We start from the raw sequence: 23,703 nt of genomic DNA, 5'->3' as shown, positions 1-23,703 counted from the left end.
TCTGTGCGACCACCGCCTCTTCCTCCAAACTACTCAGGTCACCTGCATGACGTTCATTCCATGTGGGGTCGAGGACCTCATCGTCCTCCACATCATCTTCCACCCAGTCTTCACCCCTGCCCTCCTTGTCGGTCTCCACAATGCTGAACGCCGCAGCAGTTGGCACCTGCGTTTCGTCATCATTGGAGACGTGCTGCGATGATCCTTGCATGTACTCATCTTGAGAAATAAGTGGTTGGGCATCGCTGCACTCAATCTCTTCCACTTCTGGGGCAGGGCTAGGTGGATGGCCCTGGGAAACCCTGCTGAAAGAGTCATCAAAAAGAAGAAGAGACTGCTGTATGGCTTGGGGCTCAGACTGCTTGCCTGATTTGCAAGGGGGTGAGGTGAAAGACGGTTGGACATCGGCTGCAGGTGCCAACTGTGACCTTTCTGCAGTAGACTGGGTGGGAGACAATGTGAAGGAACTGGAGGCACTGTCAGCAGCAAACCAATCTACTATCGCCTCCACTTGTTCTGGCCTCATCAGTTCTAGGGGCGTATGATGCCCTACCAAATACTGATGCAGGTTCTGTCGCCTACTCACACTTGAGGAAGTTGTTTCACTTGTGCGTGTAGCTGGCACAAATCGACCACGTCCTCTCCTTGCAACAGGAGCTCTACCAGCAGCACCACGACCCAGGCCACGGCCCTTATTTGACGGTCTCCTCATATTTCTGTAATTTAAGATCTTTCCCTAGAAAGGTTTTTATTGAATAGCGGAATAGGAAATATGATCCAAAAAAGTGTATGTATCTCGCACGTACAAAACCACACTAGGCCCCAATTACTATTGTTTCTACCCCTAAAAGGATGGATGAGGAGTAGGAGGAGTATGGAACAGACAGCACCCTCAAATCTTCAGAAGTATGAGATGAACCTCAAAAACTTGGAAAGGTGGATCTCACACGTACCGACACAGACTATCCCGCAATTCAATTGATCCTCAAAGGTTTTTATTGAATAGCGGAATAGGAAATATGATCAAAAAAAGTGTATGTATCTCGCACGTACACCACCACACTAGGCCCCAATTACTATTGTTTGTACCCCTAAAAGGATGGTTGAGCAGTAGGAGGAGGAGTATGGAACAGGCAGCACCCTCAAATCTTCAGAAGTATGAGATGAACCCCAAAAACTTGGAAAGGTGTATCTCACACGTACCAACACAGACTATCACGCAATTTAATTGATCCCCAAAGGTTTTAATTGAATAGCGGAATAGAAAATATGATCAAAAAGAAAGTGTATGTATCTCACACGTACACCACCACACTAGGCCCCAATTACTATTGTTTGTACCCCTAAAAGGATGGTTGAGGAGTAGGAGGAGGAGTATGGAACAGGCAGCACCCTCAAATCTTCAGAAGTATGAGATGAACCCCAAAAACTTGGAAAGGTGGATCTCACACGTACCGACACAGACTATCACGCAATTTAATTGATCCCCAAAGGTTTTAATTGAATAGCGGAATAGAAAATATGATCAAAAAGAAAGTGTATGTATCTCACACGTACACCACCACACTAGGCCCCAATTACTATTGTTTGTACCCCTAAAAGGATGGTTGAGCAGTAGGAGGAGGAGTATGGAACAGGCAGCACCCTCAAATCTTCAGAAGTATGAGATGAACCCCAAAAACTTGGAAAGGTGGATCTCACACGTACCGACACAGACTATCACGCAATTTAATTGATCCCCAAAGGTTTTAATTGAATAGCGGAATAGAAAATATGATCAAAAAGAAAGTGTATGTATCTCACACATACACCACCACACTAGGCCCCAATTACTATTGTTTGTACCCCTAAAAGGATGGTTGAGCAGTAGGAGGAGGAGTATGGAACAGGCAGCACCCTCAAATCTTCAGAAGTATGAGATGAACCCCAAAAACTTGGAAAGGTGGATCTCACACGTACCGACACAGACTATCACGCAATTTAATTGATCCCCAAAGGTTTTAATTGAATAGCGGAATAGAAAATATGATCAAAAAGAAAGTGTATGTATCTCACACATACACCACCACACTAGGCCCCAATTACTATTGTTTGTACCCCTAAAAGGATGGTTGAGCAGTAGGAGGAGGAGTATGGAACAGGCAGCACCCTCAAATGTTCAGAAGTATGAGATTGTGTTCACTGTACCCCACAAAGATTGTATTCACTGCACCCCACAAAGATTGTGTTCACTGCACCTCAAAAAGGATTTTGTTCACTGCACCCCACAAAGATTGTGTTCACTGCACCCTAAAAGGATTTTGTTCACAGCACCCCAAAAAGATTGTGTTCACTGTACCCCCCAAAGATTGTGTTCACTGCACCCCACAAAGATTCTGTTCCCTGTACCCCACAAAGATTGTGTTCACTGCACCCCACAAAGGATGTTGTTCACTGCACCCCAAAAAGATTGTGTTCACTGCACCCCAAAAAGGATGTTGTTCACTGCACCCCAAAAAGGATTTTGTTCACTGCACCCCAAAAAGATTGTGTTCACTGCACCCCACAAAGATTGTGTTCACTGCACCCCACAAAGGATTTTGTTCACTGCTCCCCAAAAAGATTGTGTTCACTGTACCCCCCAAAGATTGTGTTCACTGCACCCCACAAAGGATTTTGTTCACTGCACCCCAAAAAGATTGTGTTCACTGTACCCCCCAAAGATTGTGTTCACTGCACCCCACAAAGATTCTGTTCACTGTACCCCACAAAGATTGTGTTCACTGCACCCCACAAAGGATTTTGTTCACTGCACCCCAAAAAGATTGTGTTCACTGCACCCCAAAAAGGATGTTGTTCACTGCACCCCAAAAAGGATTTTGTTCACTGCACCCCAAAAAGATTGTGTTCACTGCACCCCACAAAGATTGTGTTCACTGCACCCCACAAAGGATTTTGTTCACTGCACCCCAAAAAGATTGTGTTCACTGTACCCCCCAAAGATTGTGTTCACTGCACCCCACAAAGGATTTTGTTCACTGCACCCCAAAAAGATTGTGTTCACTGTACCCCCCAAAGATTGTGTTCACTGCACCCCACAAAGATTCTGTTCACTGTACCCCACAAAGATTGTGTTCACTGCACCCCACAAAGGATTTTGTTCACTGCACCCCAAAAAGATTGTGTTCACTGCACCCCAAAAAGGATTTTGTTCACTGCACCCCAAAAAGGATGTTGTTCACTGCACCCCAAAAAGGATTTTGTTCACTGCACCCCAAAAAGATTGTGTTCACTGCACCCCACAAAGATTGTGTTCACTGCACCCCACAAAGGATTTTGTTCACTGCACCCCAAAAATATTGTGTTCACTGCACCCCAAAAAGGATTTTGTTCACTGCACCCCAAAAAAGGATGTTGTTCACTGCACCCCAAAAAGGATTTTGTTCACTCCACCCCAAAAAGATTGTGTTCACTGCACCCCACAAAGATTGTGTTCACTGCACCCCAAAAAGGATGTTGTTCACTGCACCCCAAAAAGGATTTTGTTCACTCCACCCCAAAAAGATTGTGTTCACTGCACCCCACAAAGATTGTGTTCACTGCACCCCAAAAAGGATTTTGTTCACTGCACCCCACAAAGATTGTGTTCACTGCACCCCACAAAGGATTTTGTTCACTGCACCCCAAAAAGATTGTGTTCACTGCACCCCACAAAGGATTTTGTTCACTGCACCCCAAAAAGATTGTGTTCACTGTACCCCCCAAAGATTGTGTTCACTGCACCCCACAAAGATTCTGTTCACTGTACCCCACAAAGATTGTGTTCACTGCACCCTAAAAGGATTTTGTTCACTGCACCCCAAAAAGGATGTTGTTCACTGTACCCCAAAAAGGATTTTGTTCACTGCACCCCAAAAAGGATGTTGTTCATTGCACCCCAAAAAGATTGTGTTCACTGCACCCCACAAAGATTGTGTTCACTGCACCCCACAAAGGATTTTGTTCACTGCACCCCAAAAAGATTGTGTTCACTGTACCCCCCAAAGATTGTGTTCACTGCACCCCACAAAGGATTTTGTTCACTGCACCCCAAAAAGATTGTGTTCACTGTACCCCCCAAAGATTGTGTTCACTGCACCCCACAAAGATTCTGTTCACTGTACCCCACAAAGATTGTGTTCACTGCACCCCACAAAGGATTTTGTTCACTGCACCCCAAAAAGATTGTGTTCACTGCACCCCAAAAAGGATTTTGTTCACTGCACCCCAAAAAGGATGTTGTTCACTGCACCCCAAAAAGATTGTGTTCACTGCACCCCACAAAGATTGTGTTCACTGCACCCCACAAAGGATTTTGTTCACTGCACCCCAAAAAGATTGTGTTCACTGCACCCCAAAAAGGATTTTGTTCACTGCACCCCAAAAAGGATGTTGTTCACTGCACCCCAAAAAGGATTTTGTTCACTCCACCCCAAAAAGATTGTGTTCACTGCACCCCACAAAGATTGTGTTCACTGCACCCCAAAAAGGATGTTGTTCACTGCACCCCAAAAATGATTTTGTTCACTCCACCCCAAAAAGATTGTGTTCACTGCACCCCACAAAGATTGTGTTCACTGCACCCCAAAAAGGATTTTGTTCACTGCACCCCACAAAGATTGTGTTCACTGCACCCCACAAAGGATTTTGTTCACTGCACCCCAAAAAGATTGTGTTCACTGCACCCCACAAAGATTGTGTTCACTGCACCCCACAAAGGATTTTGTTCACTGCACCCCAAAAAGATTGTGTTCACTGTACCCCCCAAAGATTGTGTTCACTGCACCCCACAAAGATTCTGTTCACTGTACCCCACAAAGATTGTGTTCACTGCACCCTAAAAGGATTTTGTTCACTGCACCCCAAAAAGGATGTTGTTCACTGTACCCCAAAAAGGATTTTGTTCACTGCACCCCAAAAAGGATGTTGTTCACTGCACCCCAAAAAGATTGTGTTCACTGCACCCCACAAAGATTGTGTTCACTGCACCCCACAAAGGATTTTGTTCACTGCACCCCAAAAAGATTGTGTTCACTGCACCCCAAAAAGGATTTTGTTCACTGAACCCCAAAAATGATGTTGTTCACTGCACCCCAAAAAGATTGTGTTCACTGCACCCCACAAAGGATTTTGTTCACTGCACCCCAAAAAGATTGTGTTCACTGCACCCCAAAAAGGATGTTGTTCACTGCACCCCAAAAAGGATTTTGTTCACTGCACCCCAAAAAGATTTTGTTCACTGCACCCCAAAAAGGACGTTGTTCACTGCACCCCAAAAAGATTGTGTTCACTGCAGCCCAAAAAGATTGTGTTCACTGCAGCTCACACACAGAAAAATGGATGTGGATCACTGACACCTGCCTATCTCCTATCCCACACCACACAGCAATATCGATTGTACTTTGTAGAAGACACTGACCCTATAATTCAGCAGACTCTATCCCTAAAATGCCTACAACTCGCCCTGCCTAAACACTCCGACCTGTCCCTCAATTCTATCCGGACACAAATGGTTTTTTCCTGCCTGTCTTTCCCTAATCAGCAGCCAGCACGTTGATGTGTGCTCTGTCCCTGATCTAAGCAGCAGAATGAAGACGCTGCGGCTGCCTGGAACTTATAAAGACTTGGTCACTAGGGATGATCGAACTTTTGAAAAGTTCGGTTCGACCAGAACACCCGAACTTCACGAAAGTTCGGTTCGGATTTCAGAACCCCATTGAAATCAATGGGACCCGAACTTCTGTAATCAAAAAACACCATTTTTAAGCCCTAAAACCCAATAAATGCCCCTAAAAAGTGCCTAGGGTTCTGGGTCATGCCCCAGGGACTATTAATCACACAAAAAAAAGTTCTTAAAAATTGTCGTTTTTGATAGATAGCCAATTATTGAAAAAATTAAAAAAAAAAAAAAAAAAGAGATTTCTTTGGATTTAGTGTCTGGGGGGTCTAAAAGTTGTACCTGTGAAGTTTCAGCTCTGTAGCATGTCCAGAACCAGAATTACAGCATACCAAACCTTCAAAAATGACTTTTTTGCTTAACCGCACCTTTCTTTTGCTCCTAATCAACGGCTCAGCCAATGTGTATGATGGGGACATAATGCAGTGCACTGGGAACAAGATTAGAGGTTTTTTTGGAAAAAGGTGCTGTCTCTTTAAATGTGCATATAATTAACGGGTGTATTTCCACAATGGGGCTTTTATTACCAAATGTTTCAAGAAGTCCAAAGATGTATGTAATTGCACTTTATTTCATGTAAAATGGTGTTTGGTGCACTTTAACTTGAAATCTCACAAGAAACAGACATATATGCACGGATACATTGAGGGTTAGGGGTAGGGGCCACAAGGTAGTGCAGAGTGAACAAGATTAGAGATGTTTTGGATGAATAGTGTTGTCTCTTGACTTTGAATAGAAGTAAAGGATGCTTAAAAATTGGGCATTTGGTGGTGCGGACGATGCCTTGACACCATATCCCTATGAAAGTGCTGGTAATGAAAGCAATAATTGCCTTTGTAAGGAAAAAAATTACAATGATATGCATCTGTGTGACAGGTGCGCAAAAATTGTTGTTTGGGTGTTGGCGGAGCCATACCACTGTAAGCCCAAAGAGCTGGTGTTGAAGAAGGCGTAAAAATTATGAAGGTGTGCACCTGTGGAACAGGTGCGCAAACATGGTAGTTTTGGTGTTGGCGGAGCCTCCCCACCATAACCCCAAAGAGCTGGCTTTGAAGGAGGCCCAAAAATTGTAAAGGTGTGCACCTGTGGAACAGGTTCGCAAACATGGTAGTTTTTGTTTAGCATAGCCTCCCCACCTTAACCCCAAAGAGCTGGTGTTGAAGGAGGCCCAAAAATTGTAAAGGTGTGCACCTGTGGAACAGGTTCTCAAACATGGTAGTTTTTGTTTAGCATAGCCTCCCCACCTTAACCCCAAAGAGCTGGTGTTGAAGGAGGCCCAAAAATTGTAAAGGTGTGCACCTGTGGAACAGGTGCGCAAACATTGTCGTTTTTGTTTTAGCATAGCCTCCCCACCTTAACCCCAAAGAGCTGGTGTTGAAGGAGGCCCAAAAATTGTAAAGGTGTGCACCTGTGGAACAGGTTCGCAAACATGGTAGTTTTTGTTTAGCATAGCCTCCCCACCTTAACCCCAAAGAGCTGGTGTTGAAGGAGGCCCAAAAATTGTAAAGGTGTGCACCTGTGGAACAGGTGCGCAAACATTGTCGTTTTTGTGTTAGCATAGCCTCCCCACCTTAACCCCAAAGAGCTGGTGTTGAAGGAGGCCCAAAAATTGTAAAGGTGTGCACCTGTGGAACAGGTTCGCAAACATGGTAGTTTTTGTTTAGCATAGCCTCCCCACCTTAACCCCAAAGAGCTGGTGTTGAAGGAGGCCCAAAAATTGTAAAGGTGTGCACCTGTGGAACAGGTTCGCAAACATGGTAGTTTTTGTTTAGCATAGCCTCCCCACCTTAACCCCAAAGAGCTGGTGTTGAAGGAGGCCCAAAAATTGTAAAGGTGTGCACCTGTGGAACAGGTTCGCAAACATGGTAGTTTTTGTTTAGCATAGCCTCCCCACCTTAACCCCAAAGAGCTGGTGTTGAAGGAGGCCCAAAAATTGTAAAGGTGTGCACCTGTGGAACAGGTTCGCAAACATGGTAGTTTTTGTTTAGCATAGCCTCCCCACCTTAACCCCAAAGAGCTGGTGTTGAAGGAGGCCCAAAAATTGTAAAGGTGTGCACCTGTGGAACAGGTTCGCAAACATGGTAGTTTTTGTTTAGCATAGCCTCCCCACCTTAACCCCAAAGAGCTGGTGTTGAAGGAGGCCCAAAAATTGTAAAGGTGTGCACCTGTGGAACAGGTGCGCAAACATTGTCGTTTTTGTTTTAGCATAGCCTCCCCACCTTAACCCCAAAGAGCTGGTGTTGAAGGAGGCCCAAAAATTGTAAAGGTGTGCACCTGTGGAACAGGTGCGCAAACATTGTCGTTTTTGTTTTAGCATAGCCTCCCCACCTTAACCCCAAAGAGCTGGTGTTGAAGGAGGCCCAAAAATTGTAAAGGTGTGCACCTGTGGAACAGGTGCGCAAACATTGTCGTTTTTGTCATAACCAAAATGAGGTTCTGTGAACGTAAAGAGAATGAGAGGAGGGTTTGAGGGTGGCACCATGGTCCAGGCTTAAACTGAGGCTCAACTGCCACATCACAACGATAGCCTAGTCTACAAGGTCTGCATCAGGTGCATCAAAGCTTGATATCCACGACTGATTCATCTTAATGAATGTCAAACGGTCGACTGAGTCGGTGGAGAGTCTAGTTCGATGGTCTGTGACGAATCCTCCTGCTGCGCTGAATGCCCGTTCCGATAGGACACTGGAAGCAGGGCAGGCCAACAACTCCATGGCATACTGGGCCAGTTCTGGCCAGTGGTCTAATCTTAAGACCCAGTATGCCAGTGGATCGGATTCGTCACATGAAAAGCCCTCTGTGTCACTTTGTGCCCTCACGTAATCGTCCACCATGTGATGCAGACGCTGTCGATGCGATGTGGCAGCTGAGAGGCCTGGGCGGTGAGGACTAAAAAAAGACCGAAAGGCATCCGTCAACCGCACGCCTTCTCCAACGCTCCTCTCGTGACCACCAGTAGAATCCATGGTAGGTTGTCCCCGCCCCTGCACCCTACGGGAGTCGGGGAACATGTTCACCAGATTCCTCTTGAGACTGTCCTCAAGGGATTTGATCCTGTGGACTCTATGGGTGAGACTTTACACTTGTACCGGGGGTCAAGTAGGGTGGCCAACCAATAGTGGTTAGTCTCTTTAATGGCCTTGATTCTGGGGTCCTTTCGCAGGCTCTGGAGCATGATGTTTCCCATGCGTCGCAAATTAGCGAAGGCCTGAGAAGCTGACTCCTCGGGGTCACTCATAACGACATTATCTTCAACGGGCTCCTCCTCCTCCCAGCCACGTACTACTCCAAAGTGTCCCGAGGGAGTCAAACTAGGCCTTGCAGATTGCCGCATGTCTTCCTCCTCCTCCTCCTCAAACCCTGCAAAAGTTCCCGCAGAATCGTCCTCCTCCTCCTCCTCTTCCACCCCTAGATCCTGCTCGGGCCTCTGGGAGCTAGGCATAATGGGGTCAGGATTCTCAGGATAAAGGGGGCCTTGAGAGGCAAGGAAGTCCTCCTCTTCCTCCTGCTGCTCTGCCTCCAGTGCCCTGTCCATAATGCCACGCAGAGTGTGCTCCAACAAAAACAGTACCGGTAGGGTGTCACTGATGCATGCGCTGTCCCGGCTGACCATCCTTGTGGCCTCCTCAAATGGCGAGAGGACAGCGCATGCATCCTTAATCAAAAGCCACTGCCGTGGTGAAAAGAAGCCCAGGCGCGCAGAGCCAGTGCTGGTGCCGTACTCGCATAGGTATTCATTGAGGGCCCTCTGCTGCGTGTACAGGCGCTGCAGCATAGCCAAGGTGGAGTTCCAGCGGGTGGGCATGTCACAGATGAGGCGGTGTACCGGCAGGTGAAACTCGCGCTGCACTTCGGCCAAACGTGCAGTGGCACTGTACGACCGCCTGAAGTGACTGCACACCCTTCTTGCCATCCTTAGCACATCCTGCATTCCCGGGTACGAGTTCAAAAACCGCTGTACCACGAGATTCAGGACATGCGCCAGGCATGGCACATGGGTTAACTTTCCCTGACGAAGGGCGGCCAGGAGGTTTGACCCATTATCAGTAACCACCATCCCTGGCTGCAGCTGGCGTGGTGTCAACCACCTCTGGGCCTGTGCCTGCAGAGCCCCAAGAATCTGAGGGGCAGTGTGCTGCCTGTCCCCTAGACACACAAGCTGCAGCACTGCGTGACACCTTTTGGCCTGAGACATAGAATAGCCCTTTGAACGTTTACGTGGTATCTCATCATATTCAAAGGACCATTCTGCAGAGGAGGGCATGGAGGAGGTAGAGGAGGAGGAGCAGGAGGGGGTAGAAGTGATCGATCTACCCGGATCAGCGACACCACCAGCTGTTTGCAGACGTGGGGGCAACACTGGCTGCAGCACCGAGCCCTGGCTACAATCCCTTCCACTGGCAAGCAGTGTCACCCAGTGAGCAGTGACAGAAATGTACCGTCCCTGCCCATGTTTGCTTGACCAAGTGTCAGCCGTCAAGTGTATCTTACGGCTGACTGACTTGGCCAGGGATGACACTACATTGCCTTCCACATGTTGGTATAGGGATGGCAGGGCCTTACGGGAAAAGTAATGCCGACTTGGCACCTGCCACTGTGGAACTGCACATTTTGCGAAGTCACGGAAGGGAGCAGACTCTACCAGGTTAAATGGTAATAGTTGCAGAGCCAGTAGTTTAGCCAAACTACTGTTTAGACGCTGGGCATGTGGGTGGCGGGGAGTATACATTTTTTTTCGTTCCAGCATGTGTGGAATCGAAATTTGGCGTCTAGATGATACAGCTGGTGGTGTGCTGGAGGTAGATGCGACACTGCCTGCTATATCATCATCCCTGCCAGTGGAGGCTGCCAACAGGTGACGAGTGACTATAGCAGGGCCAGGAACAGACTGATGTGCAGGTGGAGCAGGTGGAGCAGATGGAGCATGAGGAGGAGCGCGAGGAGAACTAGGAGGCCGACTGACCAATCTTTGGCCCTTTTGTGGGTTCTTTAAATGCTCCTGCCAACGGGCCGAGTGGTGGGTTGTCAAATGCCTGTTTAGGCAGCTTGTACCCAGGTGGTTGACATTTTTGCCACGTTTTATACCCTTCTTACAAATCTTGCAGATCGCAACTGTTTTATCTGCATGGGATGTCTCAAAAAAGGCCCAGCAAGATGAGGTGTGTATAGTGGCCCGGGAGACAACAGGTGCGGCCTTAGATGGAGTAGGCCGTCTGCTCTCCCCTCTTGCTTGCTCTGCCTCCTCCTCAACCTCAGACCCAACATCTGACTCCATCAAAGACTGAGCATCAGGCCTGGCCTGGGAGACAACAGGTGCGGCCTTAGATGGAGCGGGCCGTCTGCTCTCCCCTCTTGTTTGCTCTGCCTCCTCCTCAACCTCAGACCCAACATCTGATTCTATCAAAGACTGAGCATCAGGCCTGGCCTGGGAGACAACAGGTGCGGCCTTAGATGGAGCGGGCCGTCTGCTCTCCCCTCTTGTTTGCTCTGCCTCCTCCTCAAACTCAGACCCAACATCAGACTCCATAAAGGACTGAGCATCAGGCTGGAGTAGATGGCCGACACTGTGGTCAAACAGCTCAGCTGACTCCTCTGCCATGTCTGAAATTGGGTCTAAGGGAGGACATGAGGTGGACATGGACTCATCTGTATTTGTTCTGACAACTGCAGAAGACTGACCACTTTTCTCTGCCTGGGTCACTGTAGTTGCAGATGATGCCGATGATGAGGGTTTGTTCATATAGTCCACCACCTCCTGTACATACTGTGGACGTATAGCTTGGCCACTGCCGGAGAACAATCCAAATGGTGGCCTGGCTGAGGACTGACCACCACGTCCACCCCTGCCTCTAGACACCCTAGAAGCTGTGCCCCTTTCCGCAGCAGGGCCACGTATGCCTTTTCTTGGTCTACCAGGCATATTTGTCACTGATGCGTTGGCAACTGTGTGCGGTGAAAAACGCACACTGCTATGCGACCCACAGTTGTCGCTGGATACAGCACAGCAGTTGCGGTTCACGCACAGTAGCAAAGCCTTTTGCACAGTGGACCTAACGCTTTGAACAACAGGCGTTAGGTTGTCACTGATGCGTTGGCAACTGTGTGCGGTGAAAAACGCACACTGCTATGCGACCCACAGTTGTCGCTGGATACAGCACAGCAGTTGCGTGTCACGCACAGTTGCAAAGGCTTTTGTACAGTGCACCTAACGCTTTGAACAACAGGCGTTAAGTTGTCACTGATGCGTTGGCAACTGTGTGCGGTGAAAAACGCACACTGCTATGCGACCCACAGTTGTCGCTGGATACAGCACAGCAGTTGCGGTTCACGCACAGTAGCAAAGCCTTTTGCACAGTGGACCTAACGCTTTGAACAACAGGCGTTAGGTTGTCACTGATGCGTTGGCAACTGTGTGCGGTGAAAAACGCACACTGCTATGCGACCCACAGTTGTCGCTGGATACAGCACAGCAGTTGCGGTTCACGCACAGTAGCAAAGCCTTTTGCACAGTGGACCTAACGCTTTGAACAACAGGCGTTAGGTTGTCACTGATGCGTTGGCAACTGTGTGCGGTGAAAAACGCACACTGCTATGCGACCCACAGTTGTCGCTGGATACAGCACAGCAGTTCCGTGTCACGCACAGTTGCAAAGGCTTTTGTACAGTGCACCTAACGCTTTGAACAACAGGCGTTAAGTTGTCACTGTATTTTGCTGCCTAGCAAGCACGTATACCTGCTGTGATACAGCAGCACTGTGCCACGTGCTCACTAAACAGAACCCTCACACTTTCCCTACAGAAACTAAATTTTCAAATCTAACTAATGTAGTACAAAGTTCCCTAACTACACTAGATATCCCTTTCCACTAAATAGAAAGCTCCATACAGCAGAAGACTGACACTGTCCCTTAAGTTTTTTTTTTTTTTTTTTTTTTTTTTTTTTTTTAACTCTAAGAACCAGCACAATCGCTGTATCTAACTACACTGGCTGTAAGCTAAATACAATTCTGCTATATGGAGCTTTAGAACCACTCGATATGTAGGAAATGTAGTGTAGCAAGCAGGAGTCAGACAGAACTGCTTCAACTCTCTTCAACAGGCTCTGGATAACTGTGCTAGGGGTTAGGCGGGGCCATCTTATATAGTGTGGGGCGTATTCACTCCTGATTGGCCTCTGGTCCCCGTAGTCACTCCAATCACGTTCCTAGGAGACTCCTGCCCCCTCATTGGCTTTTGCAGACGTTTCTGGGCCAATCACGGGCTTTTAAAGCCCAGTTCCTGTCCCAGTGCATTTTGGGCGGTTCTGGTGGCCGAATACCGAACTTTTGCCGCAAAAAGTTCGGTATTCGGCCGAATATCGAACATCCAATGTTCGGGTCGAACCGATGGTCGACCCGAACCGTTCGATCATCCCTATTGGTCACATGCTTCAGACGGCCAATCACAGCTACTGAGACATTTGCAGGCATGGCTGGGATGGCTTAAGGCACACCAGTTAAACGATTGTTGATTGGCTGTTGAAAGCCCGCCATGAAAAGAGCGCCAAAGCATGCAAAACCCGGAAATAAAACGACCGAACACGGATTTTTACCCGAACATACAGTAAAGTGTCCGTGTTCGGGTACAAAAAATCCAATTATTCGGTACAAACACGAATAATACAGTCCGTGTTCGCTCAACACTACTAAAGACTAATAATTTTTGCTTTCATATTGAATAATAATAATATTAATGATAATTCCACTACTACTATGATAATATTAATAATTATATTAATAACATATGCAAATTAATATGAATAATATGAAATACATGGGTTAATATGAAATTCTACAACACTACTTTACATTTGAAATAAAACCTCATTTTGGACTCAAATAATCCGGTGTGATCCTCATACTCAAATATTAGGGTTGATTTACTAAAGGCAAATAGACTGTGTATTGAAGGTGTATAGCCTCAAAATAGGGGCTACCTATAGCGCTTGCTAATTAATTATGTAAACATATACTACCAAAGTGCAAACAATAATCAATACACATTAGAATGGATTAATAAATAATTACATAGATGTATAAATAAATAAATAAATAAATACATGAATATCTTCATAAATGAGATTCAATATAATGTGAATACAATTAATAAAGTACTATGTGCTTAATGTCCCAATGAGTGCTCAAAAAAGTTAATATATAGAGTCCATCAGAAATCCATCAGGAATGACAAAACGTGCGTAAGGTGGAACGCACGCTGTGACATCACGGGAGCCGAGTGGAACGCATACGGTGTTCACCGCTCTCCACTCTAGGGCTCTATCTGTGACGCTATATGCTGTCTTTTTTTGCCTATTTCGGCTTATATCTTTTACCTTGGAAACAAATAAATATTTTTAAACTATATCACACCACCTGGAGCTTTCTTTTTGTCCCCCACCTGGTTGGATGCATGGATGGAGAGGAGTGAGGGCTGAGACTGCTGAACCCTAGAGTGGGACCGTTCCTGGCCCAGGTGGCCAAACAAGCGCTGTCCAGTCTTAGTGCCATAAGGCATATAAGACCCATTCCCTCTGGTGAGTAAGCATTTCTGTTACTCTTCATGGTGGAAATCAAGTGTCATCCTAATACCTTTTGGAAGTCGGGCACAGAGCACTTGCACTTTTTTCTTTAAAGCAATCCTGAACTGTTTACACAAAAGTCACTATATGATTTCTGATGGACTCTATGTATGAACTTTTTTGAGCACTTATTGGGACATTAAGTACATAGTACTTTATTAATTGTATTCACATTATATTGAATCTCATTTATGAAGATATTCATTTATTTATTTATGCATCTATGTTATTATTTATTAATCCATTCTAATGTGTATTGATTATCATTTGCACTTTGGTAGTATATGTTTACACAATTAATTAGCAAGCGCTATAGGTAGCCTCTATTTTGGGGCTATACACCTTCAATTCACACTCCATACTATAGCAGCTGCTTATTCCCACATTCATAATCATGCTTTTATATCATCTTTATTTAAAATTAACCCCAACCCATTTGGCGCAAAGGATATACTCCTAGTACATTCATCCCACACAAATAGACTGTGTGCTTTGCAACTGCAGTTACTCCAGAGCTTTGTAAATGAGGTAAAGCTTCACTTTGCAAAGAATGCATGCATGGAAAACTAAAAAAAAAAAACAGCATTTTTTGGTTGCATATGATTGGATTATGAAAGTCATCAGAGCTTCTACTTATTTCCTAAGCTCTGGAGCAATTGCTCTTGCAGAGTGCAACTGTACCTTGCAAAGTCCACAGTCTATTTGTCTTTAGTAAATGAACCCCGGTACTTATTAATTCTGAGGTTACTGTGGCAGTTCCTTAGTTCACAGGAGCCAACCACTTATCACCTAGATGCCCCATTGGGATACCACCAGTATGTTTTTGGCAATCATCTTGTTTATCTCATATAGTACCTCATTCTTTGCAATTTAGTCTTTACAATCTCGATTTTTAGCATTTATTATTCTAAACTGATTATGATAACCATTTATTTCAGGATCTTTAGGATCTTCTCTCACCTATCTTGTGGACACAACAGGATCAATGTCAGATGATATGTATCAACTGAAGTTGGTGAATAATTGGCTTCTAGATCGTATAACTGCAAGATTCCCCTGTGGTATCAGACAATACACTATGGTGGAATACAACGACCCAAGTAATAACCATTTTACAACATAAAGCTGTTCTATGTAATTGGAGTTGGCTTAATAGTTACAGTGATTTTTTTTTTTTTTAATAATGTGATACTTTTTAGTAAGCTTAGGTCAACAGCATCCAGTAAAAACAAAAAGAAAACATTTATTTTAAATGGAATGATTCTTGAAAAAAAAATGTTCCTCTCCACTCAGACTTGAACTTTTAATGGAAATACCCAGGAAATATCTTTGCAGGTCAAAGATTGTCAACTCCTCCCATCAAAATCTCTCTACACTCCAATTATAATAACCCATTGTACAATGCACTTTCTCAAAAACACAGTTAATTTCGAACTCCACGTGCAAAACATTGGGTTTAAATATATTTCTTTATAGCCACAAGGGATATAATTCACTCTGTATGATCAATGCTGCATCCACCTAGGTGAGTGCAATTATTATTTTTTTTTGGATGCCTGCCAGGTCCAATTTGATGTACAGGATTCAAGATTTCAGTAGATGGCTCACATTCCTCTGTCCGTTCATGAGAACAGAGCCTGCCCAGCATAGCCTTTCTCTTGATCTCCACTGAGTGGGGGGAAGATGGGCGAGGACTGACAGAGGAATCTGCAGAATGCACCTCCCTCATGGACTCCTCATAGAACAGGTAGCAGATCATTTCTAATTACCTAAGGAACACATGCCCCTTATCCAGTTCAGCTCTTTGGACCTACTATGTAGGTCTAAAGTGTGAACCTTTAATCACAAGCATTCGGCTTCAAAATGAAAGTAATGCGGCAGCTTCATAGTTACGATCATTTTCACACAGCTGGCCTCGTGGCGCGGCCCCCTCTCCTCCCGTGGTTACCCAGGCTGTCCCGCACTCACTGGTGCCCAGGAACACAGCCGGGGGTGAATGGGGGAGAGAGATAGCAGTGACACCAAGGAAAAAAATGCCTTAATCTCACATGCAAACCGTTGAACTGGAAGTGATGTCACTTCCGGTTTCATATGCACCCTTTCCTGGCCTGTACAGCCAGGGGACACATCTAACCAAGCTGATCTGTGCTTGGTTAGATGACGTGAAGGGCAGGGGAGACATTGGGGTCTATTAGACCCCTAATGTCTCCATAAAGAGTACCTGTCACCTACCCAATGCTATCACATAGGGGTTTATTAACCTGTTGTGATAGCAATCACGTAAAAATAAAAATAAAAGAAAAAAGTTTAAAAAAAAATAAAATTATAATAAAATATATTAAAATAAAAAAAAAAATGGCGAAAACCCCGGTAGCTCCGCACACCTGTGCAAACGCAAGCCCAGGGAGTGCACACACATGTAAAACACAGTCGCACCTATGTGTGACATATCGTTGCGAATGTCAGAGTGAGAACAATAATTCTAGCACAAGAGCTACTATAAAACTCATGAGCTGTGAAGGCTTTTAAAGCATCACCTATTGGGATTTTTTGGCACCATGGTTTTTGGTAATATCGCGGGCACCCGCAATTTTAGGACATGAAATGTTTGGTATCTATTTACTCGATGCAACCTCATCTTTTATATTTTAACCAAAAATGGGTATTATATGGTGTGGTTTTGCACTAAAACTAATTTTATTATTTATTTCCCGAAAATTTGCATTTAATAAACAGTTGTGCAAATATCATATGAAACAGAAATTTGTAACTATCAGGCTGGGTTCACAGCAGCACTGGACCCACAACAGTGGGTCCAGTGCGTCCCTGTTCACTGTTTCAGGTGCGAATCGAAATGGACCAGAAGATGCACAAGACCCTTCTGCATTTCGTCCCGGAGATGTGTGAACCGGCTCCCTTGAGAGCCGGTCACACTCTCCTATCATGCGAATTGGATGCGGGGAAACCCAAAATTCAGACTCTCAGAAAATTAGAATATTACATAAGACCAATAAAGAAAAATTATTTTTAATACAGAAATGTTGGCTTAATTAAAAGTATGTACAGTATAGTATGCACTCAATATTTGGTCCTGCTGGAAAATAAAATCAGCATCACCATAAATCTGGTCAGCAGAGGGAAGCATGAAGTGTTCTAAAATGTTCCTGCTAGAGGACTGTGTTGACTTTGGAATTGATAAAACACAGTGGACCATCACCAGCAGATTACATGGCTCCCTAGATCATCACTGACTGTGGAATTTTCACGCTGGACCTCATGCAACTTGGATTCTGGGCCTCTCCACTCTTCCTCCAGACTCTGGGGCCTTGATTTCCAAAAGAAATGCAACATTTTCCACAGTCTGTGATGATTTGGAGAGCCATGTCATTTGCTGGTGTTGGTCCAATGTGTTTTATTAAGTCCAAAGTCAGCATAGCCCTCTAGCAGAAAATTCTAGAGCACTTCATGCTCTAGAAAGAAATGCTTGAAATATATCACTCTGTGTGTAACGCATCTATATAAAATATATGAGTTTCACTTTTTGAATTGAATTACTGAAATAAATGATCTTTTTGATGATATTCTAATTTTATGAGATGCACGTGAGTGTGTGTGTGTATATTTATATATATATATATCTATAGAAAACGAATAATTATGATTATTAGTGTTACTATGGAAACATGATTACACCAGTTCAATGCAGCACTGCTTCAAGCCAACTGAATTCTCCCACAGCAAGTTGGTTCATCCAGAAAGAGCCAGTTATTGGATTCCAGAGCAGATAACAAAATCCAGCAGAGTTTTTTTAAATATTACAATGATCAGATGCCCTCACAGTCCCATTCAAAATACTTTGTCCCTTTTTATCATGGCAAAAAGAGAGGTATTTCTCCCATCCAGCATATATATACAATCTATATTATGCTCCTAAGGGTAGCTTCCATACAATCATAATGTGTGTTATAATCTAGACCTCTGCTTCCATAATAAAACTGTGTCAGCAACCAAAATCTTTCCTTGACATACAGCTTCTACCCATTGACTTAAATGCAGGGCTATCTGATTGGCTGGATTTACTAGTACCTTTTATCTCATGTGTGACATATTATGCCTCTTGGTAGGGATGGGCTTGATGTTTGAGCCGAACACACGAACAAATGGGGCGCTCTGTGGGAAGTTCGCCCGCCGATGAGCACCCCATAGTGCACTGCGCTGATACAGTGAATTAATTACTGATGATTGGCCAAAACGTGCACCTGGCCTGTATGCTGTGGCCAATCACAGCACAATGTCCTGTCAGAGCCATGATTGGCCAAAGGCAGGGTGCCTTTTGCCAATCATGGTTCAGGAGTTAAGTCCACTCCCCACACTATATAAGAATGCTGCTTACACGGCAGCCCTGTATAGTGTGTTACAATGGAGATTAGGCAGGTAGTTAGTGGACAGTGAGTTGAGTTAGTTTAATGCAGTCAGTGTAGTGTTCAGGTTATACCCCACTTTTATAATGTATAGATATGTTGTAGTCCTGGGTCCCCTCTTGGTGCTCCCCAAGTTTTGTGTCCCTGTCACTTATAGTTCGTGAGCAGGGCCATGTCAAGCTGACCAAGATTTCCCATAGACACCAATGTTAAAGAAAGGGAGCAGTGCCAAGTCAAGCTGTCCAATATTTCCCATAGATGCTAATGAGCACTGAAAGCTGAAAGGGCTTTGTATTTAAGTGGTAAAGGGGAACCACTTATGACAGAATTAAAAAAAAAAAAAACTGCATGCCCCCCCCCCCCCCAAATCCATACCAGGCCTTTAGGATCTGGTATAGATTTTAAGGGGAACTCCAAGCCAAAATTTAAAAAAATGGCTTGGGGCCCCCCAAAATCCATACCAGACCCTTATCTGAGCATGGAGCCTAGCAGGCCAGGATGAGGGGGGGGGACAACAGCCTCTTCCCGACAACCATGGGCTGTGGTTGTGGGGGTCTGCAGAGGGAGGGCCTTTTGAATCAGAAAGCCCCCTTTAACAAGGGGGCCCCAAAATCCTCCCCCCCTATGTGAATGGGTATCAGGTACATCATACCCCTACCCACTCACCAAAAAAATGTGCAAATAAATAAACACAAAAGACAGTTTTTGACAAGTCCTTTAGTCAAAAATAAAAAAAATTGTGTCCCTCGATGAAAATCCATCGTCAAAAACAACGCCCGCAGCACCCGAAAAATAGGCAAAGATATTGAAAGACGCTCCCGCCTCTTCTGAGGCGCACTCCCCGAATGACGCTCTTGAGCTTTAACAGCTCTTTTATAGACAAGAGGTGGAGCCACCCGATAACGTCACCCGGTGGCACTGCCCCCTTCTGACAGCATAAGAAATGTCAGTATTGCTGCAGAAAGATCTATACATCCTACAAATGCGCCACTTTGCAGGCACAATAAGGGGACCCCCCAGGCATGATACTTAAATGGATTTTTCATTTTTATTGTTTCCCTTTAAGCATTATTAAAATCACTGCTGTATCAATGCAAAAATGTTTTTTTGCATTGATACATGTATCCCTGGCCAGTACCCAGGTCCCCAAACACTTTTTATGGCAATAAATTGCATACAAGCCCTTAAAATGAGGACTTTTAATTTTTCATGTTCGTGTCCCATAGACTTTAACCACTTCAGCTCCGAAAAGGTTTAACCCTCTTAATGACCAGGCCATTTTTTGCAATTCGGCACTCCATTGCTTTAACTGTCAACTGTGCAGTCATGCAATGCTGTGCCTGAATACAATTGATGTCCTTTTTTTCCCACAAATAGAGCTTTCTTTTGGTGGTATTTGATAACCTCTGCGATTTTTCGTTTTTGCGCTCTAAACAAAAAAATAGCATTAATTTTGAAAAAACACCAATATTTTCTACTTTCTGCTCTAAAACATTCCCAATAAAAAAATCTAAAAAAAAATCTAATTTTTTTATCAGTTTAGGCCAATTTGTATTTTGCTACATATTTTTGGTAAAAAAAAAAAAAAAATCCCAAGAAAGCGTATAATAATTGGTTTGCACAAAAGTTATAGCGTTTACAAACTACGGAATAGATTTACGGACTTTTTACTTTTTTTATTAGTAATGGCGGCGATCAGCGATTTTTATCGGGACTGTGACATTGGGGCAGACAGATCAGACCCCCTAACTGACATTTTTGACACTTTTTGGGGACCAGAGACATTAATGCAGTAATCAGTGCTAAATAAAATGCAACTGTATAAATGACACTGACAGGGAAGGGGTTAACACTGGGGGTGATCAAGGGGTTAAATTTGTTCCCTATTTGGGAGCTTAACTGAATCACACAATCTTTCCCTGCTTCTCTGACAGGAGAGCCGTCTTGAATTGTTTACATACAAGATGGCTCTTCTGTCAGTCTAGTCGAAGATTACGGGAAGCCGGCGGCGATCGAGCCCGCTCCTCCCATGGTCTGCCTCTCATTCTGTCTAATAACAGCTGGAGTGCGGCTCTGGTGGCGCGCGTGCACGCCACAGAAAGCATGTGCGCATAATCACTTACATCTACGTGATTATGCGCAGCCAAGCTGCCCTGCCACAGTAAATCTGCATGGGGTGGTCTGCAAGTGGTTAATAGAGTTTGCGTGTTTGCTAGAACTTTTTCCTGTTCAAGATATTCTGGTGCGAACTGAACTAAACATTTAACTCACCCCCTGGATCTTTACGATTCCTTTCAAGTCTGACCAAGTAATCTGCATTTTACAATTCTTGCAAATTTGCAAGTCGCCTCATTTAAAATGTTTAATTAGATAGTCATCCACAAACAAGCCTGTGATAGGGAAAATTAGATTCTCTGAAGGCGTCTAAACATTGCATGAATATTCTAAGTATCCTTTCATCTACCCTGTCTGTGCCTCAGTTCTGTTCTGGGATCCAATAAATCTATTTTCTCTGGAATGATCCTTGTTTCTCTGGAGATACTTAATAAATATCACATACAGAATATTAATTTGTTTTTTGCTTCTTCCATCCAGCTGGGGAGATATTCCTTCACTTCCTCTGCTGAAATGAAAGGAAATTTCTTATAAGTGAATGTTATTTCCGTCTTAGGTGTCACTAGAATATTGGCCCTCATTGAATGATTTACTCTCAATTCTTGTTCCGGAGACAAATTAATTTTTTTTGGTTTCCCCGCCTTTCTATCTCAGTAACAGTGGTCACCAGGACATAAATAGAAGTTAATCTCCCCAGAGAGGACACAGACAACAATAAAACTTTAACAAAGGATCTATGGAGTGGACTTTGGGACTTAAGCATATTATTTTAATGAATGATAAGAGAAGTTCACTAAATAATTTTACTTGTTGAATATTTTTTTTTTGTTAATTTACCAAAATTTTATTTAAAAAAATATCAATATATATTTAAACCATATCTTGTATTTCTTTTTTTTAGCCGTTGGCCCTGTCAGGGTAACGTATTCCAAAGATGAGTTTGCTTATTTCTTTGATAGTCTTGTGTCCAATGGAGGAGGTGACTGTCCAGAACTGACTATGGCAGGACTGAAGTTGGCTTTGGAGAACTCGCCAGAGAAAACGTTCATTTTGGTATTAACAGATGCATCCGCCAAAGATTATGATAATACTACTTTAGTAAATGAAGTATTGAGTCTTTTAAATGAAACCCAGTCACAGGTAAGAAGAATGCCAAACAGTAATTTGCTTTTTTCTTTTCCTAATTACTGTATGTTTTAAGGGACAGATGCTGGTGAATACACACTACACAGGAAAAAAAGCAAAACTCATGGGACTTTAAAAGGTACATCACCATTCATATGAAACCTTTCTAAGCTTAAAGTTAATTACATTTTATTAGTTAAAAAAAAAGACATATTAAAATTCTGTTATTAAAACATTAAGAGAATACAGCTGAATAAGTGTTGTACACTTTAACAACATCCACTGTCAAAAATTATCCCATAGGTTATAAATCATTTATCATTTCTCCAGAAGCGGTCTAGAAGATGTTTTTATACAGTTCCAACTGATGGTGAAGCACATCACATTTCTCAATGCTTTTCGTGAACTTTAATTCTCTCCATGAGGAGTAGTTGCTTTTGGCAGGGTATTAATCAGCCAAATAAAAAAACATGAATTTCCAGGAAGGACAACACCACCAAAGTATGTCTACCCCAGGAGCTGTGGGGTGGGGGACCAGAGCCCTCAAAGATAGGCAGGGGAGGAGCAAAAATGAAAAAAAAAATGCACAACCACACTAAAGTTACCAATGTTGTCATAAATCATAGAAATAATTTGTCCTGACAGTGCTCCTGGTGTGTGTCCAAACCCCATTTAAAGAGGAAGTAAATGGCTTATTTTTTAAATGTACCCATAAGCATATAATAAGAGGCACTAAGCGGTCCTCATTAGTATAGTGGTGAGTATCCCTGCCTGTTACGCGGGAGACCGGGATTCGATTCTTCAACGGGGATGTGACAGAACCCACTGTCACTGTGTGTTTTGGTGGGGACTGTGCGCAAGCCTCCTACCGACAGATTATGGGCCAGAAAATACTGGAGACCTGGGGACATTGCCTTTTATTTCATTTCTATGTTCCCTTTATTCATCTTCTGAACAGCTGAAGATGGCATGACTCAGGGCATTGACCTAATGTAATGCTACAGCCCTTCCCCCCCACCCCCCCCCCCCCTCCTTGTGTGGATTCATGACACAGACAATGGTCTGGGCTGGAGACATCTCTCCGCAGGGGGTGTGTATTAAGACTGCCTGTTTCAATGTACAAATGTTCCGTTCCCATTGGTTGGTCCTTGTCCCCTTCCCCCCCTGTGGCAAGTCTAAGGGGAGTTTCCCTAACTGTGTGTAAAACTGTATGTCTTGGAATTTAATAAACAGTTTAAGCTCTGCATGGTTAACCCTCAACACCTGTGTGGATTGTCTCGTGATTGAGGAGTTAAGGGCTGGGTATGGCTTCTCCGCAGGGTGTGGGTGCGTTTGGAGGACAGGAGACACAGGTCTGGCGGATGTGCCCACCTGGGGTACTAAGATCCATTACAGGGGAGTAGCAACTTTTTTTCTACCCAGTTACCCACACGCCTCTCTGGTGCTGGACATTCCAGAAGAAAGTGTAATAGTCTTTACAAAAGAAAGTTTCTGCTCGGGTTTGCTGGACATAGCAATTGGGGAAAGTCATCTCATGGCCACCCTGCTCAACATCAGCTTTGTCACAGGTTCAGAGGACACGGATGCTTCAGACCACCTCTGCAATTTAACCCTGCGGTTTGCCTGCGGCCCTAAGTGCTTTTACCAGGAGGCAGCGGCAGCAGGTGCTAGGTGGTCTTTATGGTTTGTGTGGTCTGTGTGGTCTGTGTGGTCTTTGTGGTCCTCGTTAG

The 23,703-nt window shown here is 44.3% G+C and overlaps 1 protein-coding gene across 1 annotated transcript in view; it reads left to right on the top strand.

Annotated features, from left to right (window-relative positions):
- Positions 1–23,703, top strand: part of LOC309551300 (uromodulin-like) — a gene marked incomplete at both ends in the record, with an annotated part of 92,577 nt that overhangs the window by 12,366 nt on the left and 56,508 nt on the right. Inside the window, 2 exons of the mRNA XM_082251831.1 lie at positions 15,251–15,412; positions 21,750–21,988. Coding sequence (XP_082107957.1) covers positions 15,251–15,412; positions 21,750–21,988 — 401 coding nt within the window. The remainder of the gene's footprint in view (positions 1–15,250; positions 15,413–21,749; positions 21,989–23,703) is intronic.

This window comes from Pelophylax lessonae, assembly GCF_965119305.1.
Source record: "Pelophylax lessonae genome assembly, chromosome: 3".
NCBI classification, from domain to species: domain Eukaryota; kingdom Metazoa; phylum Chordata; class Amphibia; order Anura; family Ranidae; genus Pelophylax; species Pelophylax lessonae.
This window is presented reverse-complemented; position numbering and strand designations above follow the sequence as displayed.